The sequence below is a fragment of the Pipistrellus hanaki genome (assembly GCF_964339955.1).
Source record: "Pipistrellus hanaki genome assembly, chromosome: 7".
NCBI classification, from domain to species: domain Eukaryota; kingdom Metazoa; phylum Chordata; class Mammalia; order Chiroptera; family Vespertilionidae; genus Pipistrellus; species Pipistrellus hanaki.
The window spans coordinates 50257109-50280123 of NC_140509.1; the positions used below are offsets into that span (position 1 = coordinate 50257109).

General features: G+C 36.0%; 1 protein-coding gene across 5 annotated transcripts in view; it reads left to right on the forward strand.

Moving 5' to 3' along the window:
* The window catches only part of GRIK2 (glutamate ionotropic receptor kainate type subunit 2), a 526713-nt gene that overhangs the window by 314411 nt on the left and 189287 nt on the right, over positions 1–23015 (forward strand). For all 5 annotated transcript variants that reach the window (XM_084889359.1, XM_084889360.1, XM_084889362.1 and 2 more), the window contains exon 8: positions 21944–22087. In XM_084889359.1, the coding sequence (XP_084745485.1) occupies positions 21944–22087 (144 nt within the window). The remainder of the gene's footprint in view (positions 1–21943; positions 22088–23015) is intronic.

Below are 23015 nucleotides of genomic sequence, written 5' to 3' on the forward strand. Positions count from 1 at the left end.
TTCTCCTAGAATTTCAATATAGTAAGTATGGAAAAATCATGAATACTTTCAATTATCAAAATGCAAACACTGGATAAAAGTCAGATTACTATTCTATTACATCCTAATATATAAAGAGCCATATACTGTAATGACTGAACAGATCACCAGTCACCATGAAGTGCATGGAGCACCTCTCAGTTCTCCCTTACCCCCCAGCCCTGAGCCGCTCGCCATGAGCCATGAGGGGGCGTGGTGGTGGGCAGAACTGGTGACTGTTGAGCTGTGACGGTGGCCGGCTGCTTTACTGGGCAGCAGGGAGCTTAGCAGAGTAGTCACCGGGCTGCAGCATGCTTTGTGGAGCAGTTGAGGTGTGGGGGGAGTTTCACAGGGGCAGGGAGAGACTAACGGAGCAGTCAGAGGGTGGGGGACAGTTTTGTGGAGTAGTCGCAGTGGGGGGAAGCTTTGCAGAGCAGAGGTGGGGCAGGAGGGGAGGAACCTCGTGGAGCAGTCATGATGCGGGTGGAGTTTCGAGGAGCATGGTGAGGTGAGGGAAATTTCACAGAGCATGACAGGGCAGGAGGAGACTCATGGAGCAGAGGCAGGGTGGAGGGAGCCTCAAGGAGCAATCAAGGGCCGCTATCATCAAGTAGAGTTCAGGGCGGGTAGCTTCACCTAGCATCGCAGGGTGGCAGAGGCCAGCGATGGAGTCCAGGCTAGGTCTAGGGACCCTAATTGCACATGATTTCATGCATGCTGGGCTTCTAGTATAGTGATGATAGCTTAGTTTAGTTTTGTTGAGTGTTTTTTTCAGGGAACCATGCTACTTGCATTATTTCATTTAAATTTCCAGAATGGGACTGAATTTAATTCCCAATGACCATTTGAGGTAAACACTATTGACATTTCTATTTCATAGATTAGTACACCGAGGTTGGGGTTGGAGGGTGGGGGCAGGGAATGAGCAACCTGCATAAGGTCAAATAGCCCAATGTTCAAACAATGAAGCTAGTCTTTCCCCATCTCACAATCTGAGTTCCCAAGGACTTTCTTTTATAAATCCAGGAATGGGTTTTAGAGACTCTGTATTAATAGAACTGAAATTATCCCAAGTACAGTTTAGAAAGTCTATACCAGTGGTCTGTAAATGAAAAAAGAATAATTCCACGTATTTTCTTTTCTAAATGTGTCTCCTTTAAACGTTTTGTTTCCTTTACTCACTCAACTCTATATATTTAGCAGACTTTTCTCTTTATAATTGGCATCCGAATTATACATGCTGACTGCATGGCTGGCATTAAGAGGTAAACATTATTGTGAGTATGAAAAAGTAATTAAACCTCAGTTACTTGCAAAAAGTATACTGTGTACGTGTTGTAAAGTATTTCAGTACACTTCAGTGTATTCCAAGAACTATTTTGTTTTAACTAAGTCAGAGCCTGTGATATGGGGATTGTTATTCATTTGACATATCATCCTCTTTAAAATATAGTGTGTGTAATTCAAGGCATATGCAGATTATTAAGTGCGCATTGCTTATAGTTAAATGATTTGCCACTACCCATGTATTGCTCCCTGTTGGAGAATACTCCATTGGTGAAAACAAAATCTCTGCTGTTAGTTTAATTGTGCCCTAAGGTGGAGATGGGAATGTGTCTCAGAGTGAGAGCACACCAGCTCTGATAAGCATACAATGCAATTTAACAGTTCATAAAACAGTAAAATTTAATCCTAGACTGAGAGATTTATTAAATTTCACTCGGCGAAATGGAGTATGGGCTAGGGGAGCAAGTGAGAATTAAGTGAAATGATTTCAGGGGTAATAGATTTTATTACCTGATAAAATGGGGAATCATTCTTTTTTCAAGCGATTTCTTCTTAATTCATTCTTTGGAAATAATTGTCTTGCATAGAAAAGCTTTTTTGTAAACAAAATAAGTTTGGAGCAACGAAAAGCTTTTGTTTCACTTTGTTTAATTTTAAACGAGTAAAACTATCCTAATGAAATCTTACTGAGATAGCTGAAACATTTTGAAATATAAGTTAAAGTATTTTGTGTTCAAAGGCAATTGATCAATTTTCTTTTCTTTCTTTTTTTTAATACATCTTATTGATTTTTTTACAGAGAGGAAGGAAGAAGGATAGAGAGTTAGAAACATCGATGAGAGAGAATCATCGATCAGCTGCCTCTTGCACACACCCTACTGGGGACATGCCTGCAACCAAGGTACATGCCCTTGACCGAATCAAACCTGGGACCTTTCAGTCCGCAAGCCTACACTCTATTCACTGAGCCAAACCGGTTTCGGCAACCAATTTTCTTTAAAAAAAAAAAAAAAAAAAAAGTCCATTTACAGTGTTCCCAAATTAAATGATACTTGACAACACTACAGCTTCAGAGAAGCTCATTTTTTGCATATAAGTAGCATGTTAAAAAATTCTTAGGCACGTTCTCTGTGTCTATAATGGTCAGTTCTATTGAAGGTTTGCCATAAATGGATGACATTTTAATTTTTAAAAGTACTTTATTGTTTCCTAACTTAAAGAAGCAGTAAACAGTACAACCATGCTATCAAAGAGTACAATCAGTTACCATTGTAGGGTTGAAAAACATTTTTATGATTAAAAGAAGGAACCTTCTCCAAAGCTGGAAGACTCTTGATTTGTGTAGCAAAACAGCAGCTAAGCACTGTGTAGAGATTAACTGTGTTACACACATTGTGTCTTTTGAGCCTCATTAAACCTTCTCCCAGTAGGTAGGGAAGGTATTACTGCCTCTATTTTATAGCTGAGAAAAGGGAGGTTTGAAAGGTTACTATTTGCCAGTGGAGATACAGCTGTAAAGTGCACAACAGATTCTGTCCTGGTCATTGGAGTTCATGATATCAAAATACCAGCAAGGCCCTTTGCTGTATACATTAAGCAGCATCATTTCATATTGTTAGTTTTTGAAAATTTAAATAATTTCACTTGAGTCATAATTTTATTTGTAATTTTAAAGGACCCATGGGTAAGTCCAACATTTCATTTTATTACAATAAAGGTTATTTTAGTGATCACTTGCTAGATAACTGCAGCATTTTATTTATTTATTTATTTATTTATTTTTATTATTTATTTATTTTTGGTTAATCCTCACGCAAGGATTTTTTTATTTTATTTTTTTTTAGAGAGGGCAAAAGGAGGGGGAGAGACACAGAGAAAAATCATCAATGTAATATAGATTAGTTGCCTTCCACAGACATCCCAACCCAAAGCCAGGATCAAACCTGCAACCAAGGTATGTGCTCTGCCCTTGACTGGAATCTTCAGTTCTTTAGTTGATACTCTAACTGCTGAGCCAAACTGGCTAGGGCTGCAGCACTTTATTTTAAAACGAACATAGTCTACTTAAATATGAATTTAGTCTTATTTAATGAAGTGAGTGAAATATTAAAATTAAATACATAGACTAAGGTTAACACAGTTATGTCTCTTGTGTTGTGTTTCATCTTATTTTGAGTTCCTTGCTTTGCAAGTTCAATTTTTGAGAAAGTGAGCACTGTCATACAAAGTTAATTTTCCACCACTTAACTTTGATAGCTGTGTGTTTTACATGATCTGTCAGTATCTGTTTTACATGAGGTACTTAGAGCATGTTAAACAATAATGAGATTCAAACAAATATTCACTGTTAGTTGATGGATGATGTGAAGTTTCAATGATAACTTTAGGAGTAAATCTGAACAACACTTGTGAATGATTAGAAGTGCTCAAGAGCCCAAATATTGAGTGTCCTCTTTTAACTCCATTTAGAGTGATCATTGCGCACAACCAGGGAAGGAGTGCTGGTCACACAGTATTTTCAGGCACTCCTGCACACTCACGTCCCCTCTAGGGCCAGCATCATGGCATTCCACGGCTCCCAACAGAAATAGTGTCAATTGTTGAGAGGATTTTTTGGGCTATGTCTGGTGCCCGTAATTTATAAAGGGAAAGCAGGGAGGCAGGAGCATTTACATCTGTGTGACTGATGATTTCATCTGCCATTCCCTTTCTGGTTTGTTCTGTTTTAAGTAGTGATCTAGGTTAAAACAGGTTTCCTAGAGACTAATATAACTGACCCACCTGGAAAGGAGTAAGGAAACAAACCCGTAATTGTGACCCCTTCATTTCTTCATTATATGGGTTCCCTATAGCACACATGCTTTATCCCTGTCCGTGAGGCTTACCTTCCCCCATCATTCTGCAATATTGGTTTCCTGACTATAAAATCATCCAAACTCTATACTTCTAGCAGTGAACATACCTTATAAAAGCACTCACTAGAATATGACATCAAAAGCTTTTACCTTTCAGATAAACTCATAGTGAGACTTTTCTGGCCAGGATCTTTCAAGTTTACATTACATTATTACAGTTGTCTTCCATTCCCCTTCCCCTCCCCCCTTCTACCTAGACCCCATCCTATCCTCCCTCTTGGGTATGCATATATGTTCTTTGCCTAATCTCTTTACTTTTTTCACTCCCACCCCACACTTCCCCTCTCACATCTATCTGTCTGTACCGTGTTATGTTTTTAACAAAACCAGAGGCAAAGGTTTTACCTAATCATATATTACAATAATGTCCCCGCCTTTCCTGCTTAACTAAGTACCTTCTAATCTCCCTCAGAATGTGGGGGGGGGAGGGGTAGTGGTGACTTAGATTCATATTTTCCTTCAGTACTCAGGGTGATAGGACCGTCATTTCCCTGTTCTAATTTGATAAATGACTTAGTCTAAAATGGTGTCATTAGGTCCATGCCTTAACAGTTTGAAGTTTGTCCAAAATCAGGATGTTAATTACAGCTGTCTTGTGTAGTTAATATTCAGCTAAAAAGTAGATGTGTCATATGGATCGGTGTCAGTTAATCTAGAAGCAAACTAAAGGCACCATCAAAGTGCAATGTGTTCGATACATTCTGCTCTCCTGATTTGTGTAATCGTTTGGTGGAGAAACTTCCTGGTGACTGAATCATCAGACAGAATGAGTCGCTTTTCCCTGTGCGTCTCCTAGAGTCAGCCTGAGCAATCTCAGCAGCCGGCAGGGCCAGATCCCGGGGTTGCCTACAAGGGGCTGCGGCACCGGCACAAATTAGGCCAGGTGTTCCTCGGAGACGCTCATGTACAAATGAAATCATGTTTCAAAGAACATCAAGGCCATCCTCCAGAGGAACAAGTAATGACAAAAGGACAATGTACAGATTGAGGGCCTTGGCAGGCAATCAAAGGGGCTGTCCCAGCTGCTTTGATTTGGTGACAGTTGGAAAGATCATGGGAGCCGCAGGATTTGGTTTTAACAACTGAATGATTCCCTTGCCACCAAAGCTCCGGGGCAGTGTCCTTATCCCAGTTCACTCAGTCCCGAAAACGACTGTGACTGGAAGTTTCTAGAAAAGGAATACAGCAATGGAATTACTTAGTCACTGGCTGTTATTTGGTCACTGTCTGTTATCTGACTAAACAGCGTGAATTCATTAGCTCTTTGAATATATTATGAGCGTTTTATGTAACCAGAAGGTAAATATTTCTTTGTCGATTTTTGCTGATATAAGTTACCATCTTATAATCATATTTAATTTATTCAACCAGTCAATAAATTGTATTTTCTACTAAAATTCATCTTCTTTTGATCGCTCCATATTTTCCTGCCGCTACTCACTCTAAAGTAATGGGAGGTGTTCTTTTCCCTTGTTCACTCAAGGTTTAAGACATTGGGTCAGCTGAAAAAATGTTAAATGGAAAAATAACATAGTTTTGCTCAATTCATTTAAACCTGATTTGAAACTTAAAGAGAAAGGTTGTTTCCAGGGCTGGTTTCATGGGTGTGTGAGTTTCATTGTTTGTTATGCCATAATTAGAAAGGACCCAGGCTAGTTTGAATGATGTTGCCATCTTGCAATTCTTAATATCTAAATAGGGGCCACACTTTTTTTTATTTCTTACTATCCCTGAAAATTACATAACCTGTCTTGATTGTTGCTAATATTTTAATAGAATTGTATTTGCACAGTTAACTAAGTCTAATAGCGACAATTTCTTCTTAATTTTTGTCTGATTTGACGGAGCATGCAATAGATATTTATCTTAAGAAAGGTCAACCCAGCCCTGGCCAGGTGGCTCAGTTGTTTGGAGCATCATCTGTACACCGAAAGGTTGTGGTTGCATCCCAGGGCAAAGTGTGTATGGAGGCAAGCAGTCTCTGTTGCCTCCCTCACATAGATGTTTCTTTCTTTTTCTGTGTGTGTGTGTGTGTGTGTGTGTGTGTGTGTGTGTGTGTTTGAGAGAGTTTGTGGTCAAATAGTGACAAGTGCTCTGAAGAAAAGTAAGGCAAGATAAGAGAATAAAGAGTGATTGTGACAGCATATTTTTATAGCACTTATCTACATTATTTTTTATCTCAGTGACTGCCACAATCACCCTTCCATTAGCCCAAATAATAATAAACTGAGAGATACTGTAGCCTCCTTTCTGTTTGTCATCACTCCCTTCATCTCCCTAATAACCAATCGATGATCAAGCCTACTTCTACTTCCTGAGTTAATCCACTTTTCTACGCGTCCTTAATATGCTTATGTAAGCTCCTGTCTTCACCATCACTCACTGGGGTTATTTAGCAAGTTTTCTGAAGGTCCTCCAGTCTCTAGTTTTGTACCAAAGTGCAAGTGCTGCACACTCATAGTGAGTAGTTCTTCCTGAAAGTAGATTTGATCATGTCTCTCCCCAAAAAACTCTTTAATGGTTTACCCTTATCCTACAGATAAAATCAACATTTGTGGGCCTGGCTGACAAAATCCTCAATTTTCTGATTTTTGCCAGCTGCTCTGCCTCATTTATTATCCCTGCAAATCCCCAAGTTCTCTGGTGCTTCAACTATGGGGAACTTTTTCAGCTCCTCAAAGCTTTGCTCCTCAAAGCAACCTGAGGAAAGCAATTTTAACACTTAATAGACATTTTGTAAAAGTGAAATGGTCATATTATTAATTCAATATTTCTAATAATTACCCTTGAATATTTTCTACATCAAATAGCTAAATATTTGATAAAATGATATGCTAAACAGTTTCTGCAATATTTTAAACCTCCTGAAAGTCATGTTTGACATAAATGAACACATTTTGAATTTCTAGAACATTCCATTGGGAGATGTTTACCTCATTTTTTAAGGTATAAACAAATACTTTAAACCACTCTGTTTGTTTAAAAGTATCTAGGCATGGCATGTTTTCGTCAAACTGTGTTTTAGATAAATACAGCATGCCTTTTTGACCAGAAGACTTCCAGGAGTGTCATCCTCCAGAGCTGAGCTGCCTGCTAATGACTCTGCTCCAGGCAGAAAAAATACACATATTAGAGCTTTTCCAAATGTGCCTCATTGTCAGTGAGAGCTGCTATAATTTTACTTAATGGCTCAGAGCTTATTTAATTCACAGGAAGCAGACACTATGTTAATTAATAGAACAATACTTGTAGAAAAGCTTTTAGATGGTACTTGATTAATCACTTATTCCTTTTGATGATCATATTTAGAAAATAATTCTTTAGGTCCCCTGATGCTGTGGATGGCCTGGCTGGTTGGTTGTAGTTGTCAAAAAGGGGCTGTTTTTTTAGTCTGATATGGCATTAAAACAACTCCTTTTTCTTACCTGTCAATCTTGGGACCTGAATAACTTCGGGTGGAGTTTACATATGATAAGAAAATTGCATAGTTTAACTTCAAGGAAATTAGAAGGGGCTCAATTAAATAGCGACTAGTATCTAGAATTGAGAAGAAGCAATTGCTACTTTTAATTAGAAAATTTAATTGGTTCTTTGTCCATTAATTCTGTTTATAGGCAGGATACTTATAATTCCTAAATATCAAGCATGAGTAAAAGTATACATTATTTGTTTATTTTTGTGCCAAACACAATAACTTTAGATTTTTTTTTTTACTTTAGAGTGTATTGTTTCCATACCATTTAGAAATGTAAAGAAGAAAAGTAAACTTTTCTATAATAAAATACTATTATGATTGTAAACATGTAGATATGTTATAATTTCTTTCTTCTAAATGTCTTTTAACCTGAATAACTTTTTCTTATAAATTTATCAAATTTATGTGCTTCAACTAACAAAAAGAGGGTATCTTAAGTTATTTCTATCTTTACTGCCTCATCATTTCACAAACTTAGTTTTGTTTGTTCCAGTGATCATTCTTTTTATGCTTATTAAGACATTTCTAACATCTTCTTGCTGCTAATTTCTCTGAGGAATTGCTATTTCTCTGGCTTTCAGCTGAATCCCTGCTACATACTACCCTTCCTTCTCACTTTGTCTGTAGCTGTTCATTTGTCAAATCCAGAAGGTAAAGACTTTCAAAGTATTTTTTTTCTTCTGAGTAAAGTGTCATCACCCTCACCTCCTACTCTTTGTCTACTTGGAATTAATTTCTTGAGAGGCATAGGATTCAGTGCAAAAAAAAATATTGTTGTAATGATAGTATTGTATGTATTAGTTTGTGATTTATAATTTGTTTCATCAAGTATAAAGCTCAAAAGTATAAATGTCAGGAGTTAACTGGTACAGCTTAATCAGTCATTTGTAATTTTGATGTCAGTCTATTAACCTACTGACTAAAGGGGCATCAGAGGGTACTGGCTTGCATTTGCTTTTGGAGTCCTCTATGATTTCTTTCCTAATAATGTTCACAGCAGTGTACCATTAAAGTTCTTTGCTTCAGTTCACATTCTGATTGTCCCTGAACCTGTAGGAAGGGTACTGTTGACTCAGACAAAATTTTGATCCATGGATTTTGGCAGGCATAATGTGTACTGCTGTGTAAACTCACAGTTGCCCTATTTTGTGTTTTATAAAATAACCAATTCACAATATGTTAGCAGTTATTTAAAATTTTCCTACTGTATTGAATATTTTTCCGCAAAGAATTAAGGGTTTACTTGTTAGTGAAACTTGCCTACTATAAGTACTCCAAAAGTATAAATTGTCTTTGATATCTCATTATTATTACCCAAGTTCTTAATTGTATTTGATGTCAATACAATATCACAATAATAACATTAACTATAAGTATTGCTGAATGAGTGAATTAAACTATAAAGAGCCTAGAGACAAATGAAAAACAATAACCACAATTGGTATGTGTATGTTCATACAGGAAAAGAGAAATTGAAGAGACTTACAAATGGGCAAGCAAAGGCATTTTCTCATGGCTGTAAAAATGTAACTAGTTAAATCAACGTATCTTCAAAATCTATACTAATAGCCTAGGTGTCATCACACCCTCAAGTCATCAAAAGATGGCCATAAAAGATGGCTGCATGCAAAGCAGAGGCAGGGCCTGGTGGCTGCTTGGCAGAGAGGAGGTGGGTCCCAGCAGAGGAGGTGGGTCATGGCAAGAGAGGGCAGTTGGGGGCCATCAGGCTGGCAGGGGAGCAGTTAGGCATCAATCAGGCTGGCGGGGGAGCAGTTAGAGGGTGATCAGCTGGCAGGCAGAAGCTATTAGGGGCAATCAGGCATGCAGGCAGGCGAGTGGTTAGAGCCAGCGGACCCAGATTGTGAGAGGGATGTCCCAGATTAGAGAGTGCAGGCCTGGCTGAGGGACATACCCAACACCCTGTGCATGAATTTTGTACATCGGGCCTGTAGTAGGAAATAATTGTGTTAATCCGTAGTAGGAAATAATGATGTTAATTAAAATAGTGAAGAGATGGTCTTCAAGTTAGGAATCTAAGGTATACTTTAAAATATGAATATGAAAATCAATGTAAATATTTTTACCCAAAGACATCTGTGTGTTACATACCATTGAGTTAGCTTTGACTCCTGCTGACTCTAAAACGAGTAATGGCCTCAGTGTTCTGGTTTTAACACAGCTCTGCTTAGTACTTTAAAATATGTATATTTCAGATGGAAGGGAGAGGAGAGGTAGAAACTCCAATGATGAAAATTATTGATCAGCTGTCTCCTGTGCACACCAACTGGGGACCAAGCCTACAACCCAGGCATGTGCCCTGACTAACTGGGAATCAAACTCAGATCTCCTGGCATACAAATGGATGCTCAACTGCTGAGCCACACAAGCCGGGCCCTATTCAGTTCTTGTAGAGTCTTGCCTATCGCTTCCTTTTAATAGAATTAATCCATCTAATGTTTTGTCTTCCTCTTTTTCTGCTGTCTTTAATTTTTTTCAGTATTGTTAACTTTTCCCTGCCTTCTTATGGTGTCTGAAGTAGGACAACTTCAGTTTTGTCATTTTGCTTCCAGGGAAGTTTCAGGCTTAATGTGATATAGGACCCACTTGTTCATCTTTCTAGCAGTCCAGGGTATCTGTAGAATTTTCCTCTCATACCATATTTCAAATGAATCAATTTAGCTTTCTAATTAGCCTTCTTCACTGTCCAACTTCCACTTCTGGACATAGTAGTTGGAAATGTGAGGATGTGGATGGTCTTAGCCTCAGTCTTTAATAAACACTTCTTGCTCTTGGTGATATTTCCTACTTTTTCTATTGCTGTTCTTCCAAGGTCAATAAAATCTTTAACAATTTCAATGTCTTCACTGTCTATGTTAAAGTTGTATATTTTTCTGGAGTCATGATTTTTGTCTTCTTGATGTTCAAATGCAGTCCTGCTTTAGCACTCCATTCTTTTACTTTAAATAGAATTCATTCCAAATCATTGTTACTTTCTGCTAGTAAGAAGTTGTCATCTGTATATCTAAGTCATTGGAATTTCTTCCACCAGTATTCATTATTCTTCCTCTGAGTTTAGCCCAGTTTTTAATATTACTTGTATACACATTAAACAGATAGGGAGATAACATATAAATGGATATTATCAGTAGCTAACATTGCTGAGATTGCCAGTTCCACTGCTTCATAATTTGGATATATTTTAAAATCTTTAGTTCAGTTCACACATTTGTAAACTTATTTAACTTGATCCTTACAATTCTGAAAGGTTTATTGCTATCCTATGTATTATTTTAATACTAGAGCCCAGTGTGATGCACATTTGCACTGGTGTGTCCCTCAGTCGGATCAGGCCAAAACCAGCTCTCAACATCCCCTGAGGGGTCCCAGATTGCAAGAGGGCACTTCTCAGGTGACATACCTTGGAATCAGGCTCCCTCCTCTCTGGTTCTGGGTGCGTCACCTGAGAACCACTGCTGCCAAGTCACCACAGTTCTGCACTGATAGTCAGTGAGCATCATTGCTGCAGGTCAGATGGTCTGATGGTTTGATGGTCGCTTAGGCTTTTACATAGATAGATAGATAAATAGATAGATAGATAGATAGATAGATAGATAGATATAGATATAGATATAGATATAGATTATATATGGATGAAGACAATGATGTTAAGAAAGATAATTTTCCATAGTGACAAATAGGTTACAAAGCTAAAACTATAAGTCCCCGTTAGCTTTCCATGAAAATTTTACTTCCTCATATTTCTGAAACAAGTTACTATTATAGTTTTTAATAGAGTCAGAAATATATAAAATATAAATAAATAAGTACAATAACAACATGTAAAGTCATAAAGGTTATATGTTAATAGTATGTTTGCATGACTACAGTTTTATTTTCCCAGAAATGTCTGTATTAATTTCTACATTGTTTTTGAAATCATGCTTAAATTAGATCTTTACTATAATTTAATTTGTTTTGTTTGGGTAAATTTTATATAAAGTCTCAATGACTACAGGCATTTGGAATTAGTATTTACATGAACATTTGAACTCATGAACTCAAATTTGTGATGTTTATTTTTGGTGTGCATACTCCTGGATCTCAAATTAGAAAGACTCGGTTTGTCAACAACATAAAAATGTATTTTCACATATCATATTAAAAAGAGTAAATATAAACAATATTGATTAATACAAGTTTTTAAGTGTAAGATGCTAATTTGAGCTCCAACTATCAAGATAGTTAGATGTATTGGAGACCAGCAGGAAGTGCAAATAATACTTCCCCTTGATATTGACTCTTCTCTAGATCAATAGCAGTTCCAAATGTAGTACAAAGCAGACAAGATTTAACAGGATCTAAATTATTGAGGCTAGTGTGTTGTTGCTAGAGAGTTCATTAACAATCCCATCAATACAGTGTGGTCCATGGACATTAGTAAGAGCTTCATGGTACATTTTAAAAGAGAATGAGGTATCTCAGTGGACTGATCTTAGTGGGAAAAATTTAATTAGGTAAGAATAATTACATTAGTTAAATGAAACTTTTAATTGAAAACCTGTTGGCATTTTTTTAAACCTGCTTCACAGCTGTCCCTTAATCATTTATATCTAAAAAGCAAAGTTTCTCTACATGGTGTTTAAGAAACATTTAAACATCTTGAGTTTGTATATAAATATTTAAAGGAGTTTAGTAAGTGTGACAGTAAAAACAAATAGAATTTTCTGCTTGGAAATGGTACATTTTTAAGATATATGTAGGAAAGAAAGAAAATTATATGGAAAATATTTGTGGGAAATACATATAATTCTTGGAAAGAGTGCAAAATAGTTATCTTCTAAAGCTTTCACAATTGCAACATTAAAACTCCATGGACTGAATTTCTTACCTTATAAAGCTCTAAAAGCTTACAGGGAAATCCTGCTGTTTGTAAAATTATCTTGTTGAGTGTTGATAAGGAATGTGGTATCTGGCAAAAGCTCTTGGAAGGTAGAAAGTTCAAAATTGTAAAATCTTACCTAATAATAGACAAACATGTACTTCCACTACACCCACAGCCAATCAGAGTGAGTATGCAAATTAGACGGCCAAAGATGGCAGCTGCCCAGCTGCTCCAGACACAGAGTGGCCAGGTGGGGCAGGACACCTCTAAAAGAGGGAGGGCGGCGGTGGGTAGGAAGGAAGGGATCTACAGGAGCAGAGTGCAGCAGTAAAGACAATGTCTACAGTGAAGATGAAGATGGCAGACTCTGAACGGAGCGAAGGCCTGCGTCCTGAGTGCTGAGGGAAAACCGGTGCTGGAAGCCAAGGAAAGGAAGACCTATTGCACGAATCTCTTTGTGCAGTGGGCCTCTAGTGTAAACATAAAGAACCAATTCTTCTGTCAAAATTAGCATTGGCCACATTTTAGAGTATATTTTGCTAGTTGTTGTTTGAAATAAGTTAACTATTTATTTGGGGGGAGGGATGCTAACTTTTAGCTTAAGCCAGAGAGCATAAGTTTGAAGAGATATAAAAATGTATTCGAATCCACAAATTCTAAGGAACACCAAACAAATGAATACATGAAGTATGCACAGCATTAATCCTGGCCCAGGCTCTTTCTTTGCTGAATCCCGGCAGCACTGTCATCTCATGATGTCTCCGGCACTTGACCTTCAGAGCGTTGCTGAACTTGAATTTCTTTCTAACTCATCAATTTGACTCTGAGGCTGAACCCATTCTATTATTTCCCCTCTTCTTCTTTTTAAATATTCATTTTAAGCTCTTATCCACTTCAGTCCTCGTGGGTACGTAGGTACTGGATCCATACAGGTAGCTACAAAAATTCTTATTTCTTTAATATTTTTCCATCTTAAAGTTTCTGGAGTCTCCTTCTATTCAACTAATTGGCAACATAGAAAGCTTGCTGGTTAGTTCAAAACCTAACGTGTAGGGATGTCTGTGTTCTGACTGTGCAAGAAGATATAAAAGAAGAAAAAATATTGGGGTATTAGTGAATGACTTTTGAGAGGAGAGAAAAAGATTTTTAGTTTTTCTCTGCAGAGTATCAGGAGGCTGAGGTGGGTTTTCATATAGGTGAGAAATTTAACAGTGAATTTAAAATAAAGGAAATGTAATAAAAGTATTGCCTAGAGTAATAGCACAATGGTTGACCAAAGTAACTTTATTTTCATTATTTATTAATTTATATGAAATGTTGATACAAAGTTTTTTATAAAGCACACAAAGCATGAAGAACTATGGGGGTGAAGATAGAGAAATTATATTACAAAGGCCAAAATAAAGTCAAAATGAAATGCGAGTTTTCTAGAATACAATTTAATACAACTTTATAACCCACTGGGTTCTAGCCCATCCTCTTACATATAAAGAAATTGAAAACTAGACAAAAGTATGAGGTAGTTTTGTTCAGTTGTACATGGCTGCTATGCAATGATCTGTCCAACAGCAGCTCTTTGTTTGGTAACAAATGCAAGACACTACTGTTTTTGTCATTTATATTAGTTCTTTAATCCTATATGTGTCACATAATGCTTGTGTATTCAGTAATTTTTTTGAGCTCTGAATTGTGGTGTCGTGTACATACCACATTTTATAAGAATCAGGTTGTTGTAGGATAATTTCCTTCCTGCTCCTCTCCTTCCAGACTGTGGTCTGCTTTTGAACAGCATGAGGCCTGTCCTTCATTTAGGCTAACAGTGGGTGTAGAAAGGTTGAAACATTATACTTCTTAAATAGATTCCTTCTTTTGGATAGTATCCATGCTGAAGAGATTACTGATCTTCTGGTCATCATCACCATCATCATCATCATCATCATCAAACACCTGCCTATGCACCATGTGCCAGGGATTGTGCAAACTACTTTAAAGTATTATCTCATGTATTCTGTGCACCCCATGCAGCTGCCAGCAAAGAACTCCATTTCAGAATAGCACAAAGAGAAAGCCTAATGGCAGCTGCAGTGTAACTGGGAGAATTGTCTCTGACAATTAGCTCCCGACTGGGTCTGAGGACATTTCTTCCTCAGTCCCTCTGTTCTGTTAGCACCTGCTCTGTGCCAGGCAGAGTGCTGAGTGCAGCGTGCCAGCTGAATGAGTGAGCACCAGCTTGCCTTCCACGTGTGGCCCTTACTCTTGCTCAGAAGGGGGCTGATCTCCATCTCATTTAGGCTTGTGCTGACTCTACAAGGAAGATTCAGGGGTCAGAATCCACCCTTCTTTCCCCACCACCCTTAATATCTGCATCTTCAAATCAAAGAATCAATAGATGTTTTTGTTTTTCTCCTGGAATTGTCTGCTTTTTTAAAAGAGGGCTTTCCAATATGGAAGTGTTATGCCAGATCACAATTTTTAATTTCCAACTAAGAAATGAGGAAACAAGGCAATGGGGGATTTACATTTTTTGATTATTTTGTTTTGGATAAAGATCAAGTCAATGAAAGAGGCAGCATTTGTACACTTAAATTCTATTTATTAGACTGTTCTCTTTGTGCTATGCACTGAATTCAGATGGGAATCAGAAGTGAGCAAAATCTTAGATAAGAGTTTCAGAATGGATCTGCCACCTGCCAGCTAGCATTCAGATCTCAAAGGGGACCTGCCCACACTTATTTAATGAAAAGATAAATGTGTTCACAGAGCTGTTACTATAAATTCATTTAGAAACGGGACAGAGGCTGTACTCACATTCCTCCCAGGTCTGAATTGCTGGCAGATTTGGTTCACTGTACCTCTGGGAGGTAATATATTCTAACTAAATGGCCAGGTGTGACTGTTATTCAGAACTCCATAATACCCATTTCTTTTACAGTTTAAATGAACTTTTTGGTTGAATCAATCAATATATTGGAAAAAATGCTTTTATATTGTTACTATAGGTAAGGAAATGTGTAGAATATCATGTGGAGTATTACAAAGAAAGGTATGGTTATCTGAAAAAATGCTATAAACATGATAAAGCATAAACAGTTTTATTAAAACTAGAATGTGCAATGAATAAAGAAGATACATATTAGTTATGGTTGGTTTGGGATATTTCTAGAATAAAATGAAATCTATAAACTATCTTTCCAGAAAAGTGAAGAATTACATTTTTTTACCTTTTTGATAGCTGTACTGGAGTAAAATTGATATACTATAACTTCTCAAATTTAAATTGTACACTTTTATAAGTTTGACATACATATACACCAATGTAGCCATCATTACAATCAAGATATCAACAAAAATCACAACACTTTTAAGAGTGGTTACATTTACATGTAAAGTATTACATACAACATTGTGGGTGTTTGGAGCCCAGGGTAAGAATCTAAACATGCACAAAGTGCTTTAGGAGGATGGCATTGTCATATATGGAACTCTATGTATCATAATAGAGAAAGTAAAATTGAAGAGGCAATGTTTGAAGTTCCCCCAGTCAAATCCAGTAGGGGCCCCAAAGCCATGCTTCCCAAGGGATAGAACATTCCAGAAGAATATTTCCTCTTTGGAAAGAAAAATAAATAATTTTGAAAGCTTTTTGCTGGGAGAAGTTTTTAGTGTATCTGAGAGATTTTATGTCCCATTGTCCCCTCCTATGATTGTAGTAATTCAGGATTGTTCATATCTAATTTTTGCCTCATGCTTAATGAGATATAAACTGTTTTATTTTTTGTAACTCCTAGAACATCTGTCACAGAACCTCACAAAAAAAAGATGTTTAATGGTCAGAAACAGAAATAACATGTGCATGCAACAGGTACATACCTGGTAATTAGTGCTTAGTACCAGACTCTTCTGTAAATAAAATCTAAGTATATACCGTGTTTCCCCGAAAATAAGACATCCTCCAAAAATAAGACCTAGTGCATGGAAAGATAAGACATCTCCTAAAAATAAGACCTAGCGCAACTTTGGGAGAAAAAGTTAATATAAGACACTGTCTTATTTTCGGGGAAACAGGGTTGAAGTATTTTAACTATTCACAGCATCCATTATCATTCCTGCTTCTACATATTAGGAAATGCTTTAGTTATACATACAAAATTTAAAAAAATATTTCACAATAGTCATTTGATCATTTGAAACTTTTGAGAGCATCAAATTTCTCTGATTCTTCAATTATTTAAAAACTTGTAGTGTGCTTAAAAGAAATGTAAGAGTATATCACTATTCTTTCAATACTTTAAAGTCTTATCTGAGATAGATGAAAATGGCACTGGACGACTAAACCAATTTTTGTGGCAATTGCTCAGCCATAGATATTAGCATCTGTCATTCTCCCACCTGCATCCCAGTTACACACTCTGTGCCTAAAAGCAATTAGATGAGGGATAAGATAACCACACCAATACATCAGTGAGATGGTTAATGCATTATTAAAATGTATGCAGAGGCACTTTTCACGATCTTGTAAGCTACCATTTAGAAAGATCACTACAGATTTACTGAAATGTGTAGGACTATAGTGCACAATTTTAAAGGTTTGAAAAACCAGATTTTGACTGAGAGACATTCTTTGTAGATTAATGAAATTATTTTAGAAAGAAAAATAAAGTTCCAACTCCAATGTAGTCGGAGGTATTATAGGCTCTCTAGGGGGTTCCAATTGCTATCGATAGATGCTTGACCCAGCTTTGAAGCACAGAGGCCTGCACGTTGCTCTGTCTGTATCTGTCTAAATCGCACTTTTTTTCTGGGCTGTATTCCCAGGGTGAACAGATATTCTAGCTTTCCAATAAGTATGATCTATTTATGTATAAATGAGTAATTATCCTTGAAAGAGAGAAAATAGGACAGATTGTTTTGTCTTCACTGCTGAGATTTTTTCCTCTGCTTAGCTTTTGTCTTTGTAGTTTCGGATGCGAATGACTACAACTTTATCTCACCCCCTCATATGAATTTTTAATAGCCAAATTGTACACATTTTTCATATTAATTTAATTGGTTAAATTGCAATTATGCTTAACCTTGAAACTTTCTTTAGAGATAGCTATGATGTAGAAAGAAACAAAAATCTGACTTGGGAACCAAATGAACTTTTATTTGAATATCAGCTCAGGGACATATTTTCTCTCCGTGGGACTTTAGGGCATAATTGTTTCATATTCAGCAGAGCCTCTGATAATACGAGCCCTGCTGCCATCACTTTTCCCTCCTCTGTTTTTCACAGTTTCAGTGGGAATATGGCTTAGGGAGGCAGTCAATTACAATAGTGAGGACGGTGGTTCTAAGAATTAGGCCTTGCCTGATTCTTGTTTCTAAGTCTTGTTTCTGAGTATTATTTCTGCCATAGTCTTGTTATGAAAGTTTGGAGTGTAGTTCTAAGAGCTAAACTTGGCTTGACTCTTGTTTTCTGAGTCTTGTTTCTCAAGGTGATAATATTTTGAGAGAATTACTTTAACCTTGCCAAGTTTCTATTGTAAATCCTATGGTCTTTTTTAGAATGCATGTAAAATAAAATAACATGGTTGTGTGATATAGAGGAAGCATGCAAAGTAACTTAATGGTAATATAAAAATGATGACAAAGTAATTAACCTATATGTCTCCTCTTCTTTTCTCTCTCTCTCTCTCTCTTTTTTTTTTTTTTCATTGAGAGAAGAATCAGACAAGGGATTTTAGAGTCAATATAAGAGAGTGGAAGATTTAGCAAGAACAGCTCTATCAATCTCTATCATTTAGAACTGATAGTAAGAGAGGCCCTTTAAGCCTGATCCTGAAAAAATGCTCTGCCCTTTGGAAAATCTTCTGAACAGCAACCGAATAGAGGAAATCTATTTCTTTTATCAGTTTGTTCCTGGTTAACATTACTAACTTCCTAACTAATCTATTATTGACCCAATACCAGACATTCATGTATTTCTCTCTGTGTCTGTGAATTTATATTTATCAATTCTCCACAATCTATATCTTTCCTTACTTTGCAGTACATGTTTATGATGTGAATATTTATTGCTTATAAGAAATTACACATATTATTGCATTCAAGTACTTATTAATATTTATTATATTTTGTAACTTCAAAAATTATTTGTATTGTTTTGTTTTATTAAATGTAGAGCACTGAGCAAATATCTAGAGGGCAGGATGTGAACTCTGGATAGATTGTTTGGATTCAAATTCAGATGCCCCTATATGATATGATCTTAGGCCAGCTACTTAAGTGTTTTCTGCCTTGGTTTCTGACTAGATATAAATTCAGTGGATTTCCAACTGGACAATGGTTATGAGAAGTAAAGGACATGGTTTAAGGAGAATACCTCACACATAGTAAATAATAAACAGATGTTAACTAATAATATTACTAATATAAATTTTAAAGCATACACATTATTGTGAAAATAATAAAACATTTTAGAAACCACTAATTTCTCACAACTTTTCATGCTAAGTGAAATAAGCCAGTTAGAGAAAGATAAATATAACATGCTCTCACTCCTTTGTGGAATATAATGAACAGGATAAACTGATGAACACAAATAGATACAAAAACAAAGAAGCATCGAACAGACTGTCAAACCTCAGGGAAGGCAAGGGGATGGATTTGGGGTGGAATTTAGAGATCAACCAAAGGATTTGTATGCATGCATATAAGCATAACTAATAGACATAGACCCAAGGGGGGTGAGGGCATGTGAAGGTGGGGTAGGTTGGCCTGAGGAAGGTCAATGGAGGAAAAAGGAGACATATGTAACACTATACGCAGTACTTTAAACCATAAAATAAAACTTAAAAGAAAGGTGGAAGAATTTGCATATTTCTAGTTTTACAAAGAAGAAAGTAAAGGTAAGTCTGACAGGATATCAAATTTAAATGGAAAGAAAACCTATATTGTCACATAAAACTGGTCTAAAAGTAGGATGGAAAAAAAAACCCCTAAACTGATGGAAGTACATAAAGAATGGTTTCAGAAGATATAGTTCTTAAGAAATAGTTCTTGTTTTATCATACATCAACATATTTTTAGACTGGTAATTTGAGAAGTAATTTGATCAATAACTTTTTCACTACTTAAAAATAATTTAGGACTTTCTTATACAATAGTTGGAAAAAGTAGGTTTACATTGTGTGTATGTGAAAGTTTATTCTTGCATTATTATTTTTTCCATATAAATAACTATTAACATAGGTTTGTCCCCCTGTAGATTAGTCAATATTTTATTTCTTATATAATTAGACTTAAAATCACAAATCTCAAATAGATTATCAACTAGTGTGTCCTCTGATCTGGACAATGAAACTATGACCGCAAAATGATGTTTAAATTCTGAATTAGGCAATTTTTTTTCCTATTGTTATAAATTTAGATTAGTCAATAAGTCAGTAACTCATGTCAGGATAATAGGAATATTATCTCAACTGTGTGACTTTGGTTAGTTAACTTCTCTCAACCTTGGTTTTGTCACTTGTAAAATGGAGCAGCAGTAGTGTTTTTATTAAGTCACTATTGTGAGAATTAAATAAATTAAATATCCATGTCAAGTATTATAAAGATGTATGTAATGGTTAATGATGGAAATATAGTTGTGTACTATCTATTTTTACACTCAGAAGTGATTATCACTTCTGATTTTCAATCTAATTGATTATTTTTCAAAACATGGTTTTTAATGGTTATATAAAATATCTTTGTGATATTACTGTTTTATTTTGAACATGCAGCATGTTCCCATTTTTATCTGTTGTTAAAAGTAAATATTATAGGTAGCTTTTGTTCTTATCTTTGATTTTCTTAGGGTAATTAATGAGTTAAAGAACATGGATTTTTTAAATGCTACCTTGTGGTGCATATTGCAAAATGCCCTTTATCTTTCATTTAGTTGTGTCTGACAGAGTTCTTTTTTCTATACCTTTTAATAGTGATGTTTTAAAATTAATTTTATTTTGCATCAAGTGCATCTTTTATATCTTAGTGACTATTTTTATGGCCACCTGTGTGGCATATGAAATATATCCTCTGATTGTTAACTCAGGCCAAAGACAAATATCAGTCTAAACCTCAGGCTTACCATGCACTCCTATCAATCCCACTAGTCCAGTTGTCACTATTCAGCCCTCAGAATATGTGAAAACAGTCAGCTGATACCTACAAAATAAAGGTTATGAATTTGAGCTCTATTCTCTAGAGATTTATGAACTACAAAATAGTATTATTATCATGGTCTATCGTTGCATTGTGCTCTTTAGCTGCCTTCCGTTTTATGTGGTAGAGCTCCTTAGGATCCATTTGCATGAAAGGTACCCTGTGTACTCATTTTTGTATTGTATTGTGGAGAGTGCTATAAACTGCAGGGTTCCTATTCATTTTGGAATTCATTTCACAGCTCACTAATTGTGTGAATGAGAAGAGGAAATATGTGCTGTTATTCCCAGGCATGCCAAGCAGATGGCCCAAAGTTCATTGCTACCAGCACTGTCAGTATGGCCCTCTTCTGTAGGTAGTGAACCTGGCTTAGATCCATTAAACACAATGTGAGGGTCCACTTCACACAGCATTGACAGTCGATGATACTCTAGTTTGTTATGACTTATAAACACCTTATTTTTTTTTTTACCATCAACTTCTAAAGTGGTCAGTCATTGGAGCAGGTGCAAACATGATAGAATTCATGTTCCTTTTACTTGAGAAGCCAAAATGAACTTATGGAAATTTTGGGAAAAGAAAACAGTGGAGGGGATTAAGCTTAGTTTCTTGAAAAGGGATTAATACATGGATTGAAATTCAAAACTGTAGCATCATTTCTGAGATTAAACCTTTTGAAAAATTGATTGAAGAAGAGATCAGGGTTTATATTTTATATTTTTAGGCGAATCTCCTACCATATTTTGTTTGTCCTACACAAGGAAATTGTTTACTTATTAATTTTTATGTACAATATGTAATCTGTGTAGCCATTCAAAACTTTAACAATTGCATTCAGTGTGTGTGTGTCTGTAGGTGTAGTGAGACAATAAGATGGAAACAGAGGTAGTAACAAACATGAAGTAATGAATGTCTTCAGACATTTCTTTAACAGTTGTAGTAGGACAACATGAAATTGGGTTATCACATTAGGAAAAAAGATGGTTGTCAAATATTCTAATGGAGCTGATGTAGTGATTTGATCATAATATCTTATTTAAGATAACCAGAGCATGTGAAGATACCATGCTCTTCTGGGCATCTATTTCTCTCATCTCCTCCTTTTCTTCAGTTCCAAACCAGGTCCATGGGTTTCACTTGTGTTATTGACTCCACGTTTCCTTTCTTCTTGGCTTTCAGACCGATGCTGCTCTGATGTATGACGCGGTGCACGTGGTGTCTGTGGGAGTCCAGCAGTTTCCCCAGATGACAGTCAGCTCCTTGCAGTGTAATCGACACAAACCCTGGCGCTTTGGGACCCGCTTCATGAGCCTCATTAAAGAGGTATGTCAGGGGCTGCCAGTCGCCCCCGTCTCCTTTGTCTTCAGGCTGAAGGCATTGAGCTTTTTGCAGTTTTCTTAACGGATCACATTTTACTTTTATCTTTTAAATTAAACGTTCTTTCTTCACAATAGAAGCAAAATTAACACTTTTTACTTAATGATATGAAACAAAAGGGGAAAATTACTTGATAAATTAATGGACATCCTTCAAAAAGGATGTCCATTAATTTATACTTGTGCAAACAGATAAAAATCTGTACCTATGATTCATGGCATATTGTGAGTTTCACCTTTCTGAATCTTTATATGTGTTACTTTTCATTTATGTGGAGGTATAAATGTTTAAATTATGCTTGTTTATGTTTTAGGCAAAATAACATGTAATGAATATTTCACATGCATGCCATTTACACTACATTAAGTTATACCCACACTGTAAATCTTAAAGAACTATTATTTAGTTCTGTGGTTCTCAGTCAATATGACTAGTTATTTTAATTAAGAATTAACATAAAACATAATATATATTTATGGAAGTGCAAAATTTATATTGCATGATGCAACCATTCTTATGGCCATATATTATTCCTTACTACATCTGTTGTAGTAATAGACTATGTACATACTGAGAAAGAAAAAGAAAATTCTTAAAAATCGTACAAACACACAGACACACATCTTTTTTCTATTCTCCCTATTGTGAAGGAAATTCCTTTGTCAGCTTAGGATACTTTTCATATGATTAAAACAGGAATATTTAGATGAAAGTTTAACAATGAAAGTTTATTTAATCTTTGCTATGAAAAATCACAGGTATTATTATCATATAAGGTTTTTCATTAATGGCTTACAGAAAATCATCAGATCATCATATAATTAATTATTCTTTATGAAAGTAAAAGTGCAAACAGGATCATAATTAAAGAGTC